Genomic DNA, 4,732 nt, shown 5'->3' on the forward strand with positions numbered 1-4,732 from the left:
GAAGTGGAAAACCGCCTTAACCTCGTTGTTTTCCTGCCCTCCCTGTAGGCTGCCAACCACAACCAGACGTTTCAAACATCCATCGTTCGCCATCATCGGGGAGGCGGCATCAAGCAGCCCCAACTCGCGCAGCTCCTCCCCAACAGGGCGTGTCAGCCCGTTTAGGGGGCGGGGCTTCAATGCGGCCGGCTCGAGGCACGTCAGCCCCAGCGCCTCCCCGATTCCGCCCGAAGACCCCCGAACGAGAAGCCCCAGCCCCACCAAAACTGCCTCATCGAAAATTCCGAAACCCCGAAAATCCTCCACCGCTGCGGTGTTCGGGGAGAAGGTGAACCACGTGGAGTTCCAAGGGCTGAGCCGGCAGGGGAGTCAGAGTCTGAGCAGTTTGGAGGAGAGGCAGACGCGTGGGAAGCCGCCTCCCAGCCCCCGGAAGAAGTTGACGGGGGCATTCAAGCAGCTGTCGCCTATTCAGGGCTCCAGCCCGGAGCCCAGTCAGTCCCAGTCTTCCCCCTCTCGCATTCCGACGAAGAGCCAAAGCACGCCGCCCAGCCGGTATGCGTCTCCTACTAGGGAGCCGAAGGCGAAGAGGAGCCGGTCCAGGCCCAGTGTGGCCAAGAGCCGAGACCCGAGCCCCTTGGCGTCTCCTACGAAGGCGAACCGCTACCAGCATGTGCAGTCGAAGATCAACACCTTCAACAGGCCCAGGCCGCCTGCCAAGCCGCAGCTGTCCAGCGATGTGTCCGAAGATAGCGGCTCGCCGAAGAAGAAAGTGCAACCGCGTAGAAACTCCTTCAATCGGACACCCTCCCGGCCAAATTTGCTTCCGAAAACCTACATGGGGAAGCCCAGCAGTTATACCAGTGATAGTAGTGATGCTGTGGACGTTAGAACCCCACCTGTGAAGCCTCCAGCTGCTAAACCTCCAGCAGCAGCAGCAGCAAACAAAGTACTTCCAGCCCCCAATGCTTCCAGTTCTCCTAGCAAGAGCAAAGCGCCTCCTAGGGCCAAAGGCCCCAAGGGGGCTGACCGCCCGGCTAAAACAGGCAACAATCGTAGGCCTTCGAAGGCTTCGCCTGCTGAAACATCCGGCGCTGAGGACCAAAGCAGCAGAAAAGCGCCTCCTTCGGCCGACCTGGAGGATGGTGGCGCCCCATCGGCCCTGGGCGTGGTTTCGAGCACCACCAGCACGGTGGCCACGCCCCTGAAGATAGAGACGCCCAAATTGGGGCGGGGCAAGCCGATGTCCCCGATGATCGATGGGCGGGTGCTGAGCGCGACCAGCGTGAGCCACGCGATCAACAAAATGAACGACACCGTGCTCAACACGCAGACGTTGATCAAAGATAGTGGCCTGCCAACCCGGTTGCCTGCCGCCAGTGCGATTATTGCCTTAAAAAGTGATTCCAGTGCAAAAGAGGTGGAGGACAGCGGAAAAAGCAGCATCAACAGCAAGCCAGAGGCGACCACGATTGCCCCTAAGGAAACCTCCACTCCCACCACAACAACAACAGCAGCAAATGAAGAGGAAGCTGCCACCAACCCCACCTGCAACTCCGCCCAACCAGCGAAAGTTCCAGACTATCCACAAAGCAAGCCAATGAACAACAACCACAGCAATCATGTGACCACGATAGGGTTGGGCAACGCGAAGGCGATTGAGCGAGAGGTGCAGAACAACATGAATCGCCTACTGGGTTCGATGGAGTCAAGTCTGGATGGTGTGCCGGCCTCCAAGATGTCGGTGAATGATCGCATCCGGGAGGCGAGGACTGTGATTGCGGCCGATGTGAAGCCGATCAGGATCACGGTGAGGGAGAAACCGTCCGATGTGGATGTGCAGAGTGGGAATGTTGGGCCGCATTTCGGGATTGCCAATGGAGTGAACGAGAGGCCCAGGTGAGTTTTTTTTTTTTGAGGGTTTTGAGTGAGGTTGTATGGAAGGTATATTGGGTAGTTTGAGGGCGGGTGGAGAGAACGTTTAGTGGCTCACAGAGACTAAGAAGCTGGTTGAAACTTCTACAATTAGCTAGATCAAGAGGCAACTTGAAACTTTCACCGAGTGGTCAACATACATTAAAGTATTTTTAGGAGAGTTTTCTAATAAATACGTCGCGACACTGATTTTTGAGAATCAAATTGAGTAACGAACTTTTTTTGCATGGGTTTCTAAAAAAACTTGAAAATGCAACTTTAAACTTTCACAAAGTGAAAACAGTGCAATAAAGTACCTCTAGTGAACATTTCAAATAAATACAAACAGGCGTTGATTTTTGAGAATGTGAGTCAGATTTGCCTAAGAATCGGTCGCTTGCAAGGTTTTCAGAAAAAATTGAACCTCGTGAACCAGACGAAGAGAGAACTTGAAACTTTCACAAGGCGAAAACAATGAAATAAAGTTCTTCTAGTGAAATTTTCAAGTACATTGCGAAATCTACTGATTATTGAGAATCTGACGAAGTTGAGTAATAAACGGTTACTTGCAACCTTTTCCGGAAAAAAAATTAAACTCTCTAACCGAACGAAGGAGCAACTTGAAACTTTCACAAGATAAAAACAATGAAATAAAGTACATCTAGTGAAAATTTAAAGGAAATTGGAAAATCTACTGATTAGTGAGGATCTGTCAAAGTTGAGTAATAAACGGTCACTTGCAAAGTTTTCCGGAAAAAAATTTAACCTCTCTAACCGAACGAAGGAGCAACTTGAAACTTTCACAAGATGAAAACAATGAAGTAAAGTACATCTAGTGAAAATTTAAAGGAAATTGGAAAGGCCACCGATTATTGAGAATCTGTCAAAGTTGAATAATAAACGGTCACTTGCAAAGTTTTCTGAAAAAAAATTTAAACTCTCTAATCGAACGACGGAGTAACTTGAAACGTTCACAACGTGAAACCAATGAAATAAAGTACATCTAGTGAAAATTTAAAGAAAATTGGAAAATCTACTGATTTTTGAGAATTTGTCAAAGTTGAATAATAAACGGTCACTTGCAAATTTTTCGGAAAAATTTTTTTAACTCTCTAATCGAACGACGGAGCAACTTGAAACTTTCACAGGGTGGAAACAATGAAATAAAGTTCTTCTAGAGAAAATTTCAAATACCCTGCGAAATCTACTGATTATTCAGAATCTGTCAAAGTTGAATAATAAACGGTCAGTTGCAATGTTTTCCCAAAAAAAAATTAAACTGTCTAACCGAACCAAGGAGAAACTTGAAACTTTCACAGGGTGAATGCAATGAAGTAAAGTATATCTGGTGAAAATTTAAAGGAAATTGGAAAATCTACTGATTATTGGGAAGCTGTCAAAGTTGAGTAAAAAACGGTCACTTGCAAAGTTTTCCGAAAAGAAATAAAACTCTTTAACCCAACGAAGGAGCAACTTGAAACTATCACAAGGTGAAGACAATGAAATAAAGTTATTTTAAAGAAAGTTATTGATTATTATTATTATACTACTGATTATTGAGAATCTGACAAAGCTGAGTAGTAAACGGTCACTTGCAAAGTTTTCCGAAAAAAATTTAAACTCTCTAACCGTACGAAAGAGCAACTTGAAACTTTCACCAGTTGAAAGCAATGAAATAAAGTAGATCTAGGGAAAATTTAAAGGAAATTGCAAAATCTCCTGATTATTGAGAATCTGTCAAAGTTAGGTAATAAACGGTCACTTTCAAAGTTTTCCGAAAAAACATTAAACTCTCTAACCGAACGACGGAGCTACTTGAAACTTTCACAAGGTGAAAGCAATGAAATAAAGTACACCTAGTGAAAATTTAAAGGAAATTGCAAAATCTACTGATTATTGAGAATCTATCAAAATTGAGCAATAAACGTTCACTTAAAAGGTTTTCGTAAAAAAATTGAAACTTCCCAATCGGTCGAAGGAACGACTTGAAACTTTCACACACTAAAAACAATACAATAAATCAGTTCTGGCGAAAATCGCCGGTAAATACAGAAAGACGCTGTAGTTTTCTAAACTTTGTAAATTGGATATAAAAAAAAAATTGAAACTTCCCAACCAGACGAAGGTGCAACTTGAAACTCTCACAAAATGAAACAGAGGCACTGAAGCAATTCTAGTGAGAATTTCAGGTAAATACATGCAGACACTCATTTTTGAGAAACGCTCAACATTTAGTAGCAACTGCTCACTTGTAGAGCTGATTGTAAAAATATAAAACTTTTCAGCCAGTTGATGAGGCAACGTGAAACTTTTCACAACAGGAAAAATACACAAGAGCACTTCTAGTGAAAATGTCATAGAAATATGGAAAAACACAAATTTTTAGCAAATTATTGTCTCATACGGCCGGGAAATTCACCACAAAGCCCTTGAACTACATAATATATCGACCTCAACTTTTGTTGCTATAATCGTCGTTTTTCGATGCATAGATTGAGTTATTTGGGCCTCAAGTAGTTTCTTTTAGCCGGGAAACTTGACACAGATTTCGGAAATTGCGTCTAAATTTAGTCTTGCGGAAACCCTGATTCATTTAGGGTGCTTCAGTGTTTATTCTTCTTCGGCCAAATCGTATTTGCTGCAAAATTGAATTGAAATGAATTTGCAATTTCAGTCGATTGAAATTTTAATGGATTTCCAATGCATAATTTGGTGCAACAAATGGTTGCAGCGGCGTACAAATTTAATGTGTGTTTTAATACATTTATTTCGGGTTGAAATTTGCATTGCAAAATAGCGATATCGACCAGCCAGCGGATCA

The 4,732-nt window shown here is 44.1% G+C and overlaps 1 protein-coding gene across 1 annotated transcript in view; it reads left to right on the plus strand.

Annotated features, from left to right (window-relative positions):
• Positions 1–46: 46 nt before the first annotated feature.
• LOC109539432 (protein stum) overlaps positions 47–4,732 on the plus strand; it is a gene marked incomplete at its 5' end in the record, with an annotated part of 18,627 nt that continues 13,941 nt past the window's right edge. Inside the window, 1 exon segment of the mRNA XM_048669495.1 lies at positions 47–1,896. Coding sequence (XP_048525452.1) covers positions 47–1,896 — 1,850 coding nt within the window.

This window comes from Dendroctonus ponderosae, unplaced genomic scaffold (genome assembly GCF_020466585.1).
Source record: "Dendroctonus ponderosae isolate FM_Combo_2020 unplaced genomic scaffold, Dpon_F_20191213v2 Dpon_F_20191213_8, whole genome shotgun sequence".
Lineage (NCBI taxonomy): Eukaryota > Metazoa > Arthropoda > Insecta > Coleoptera > Curculionidae > Dendroctonus > Dendroctonus ponderosae.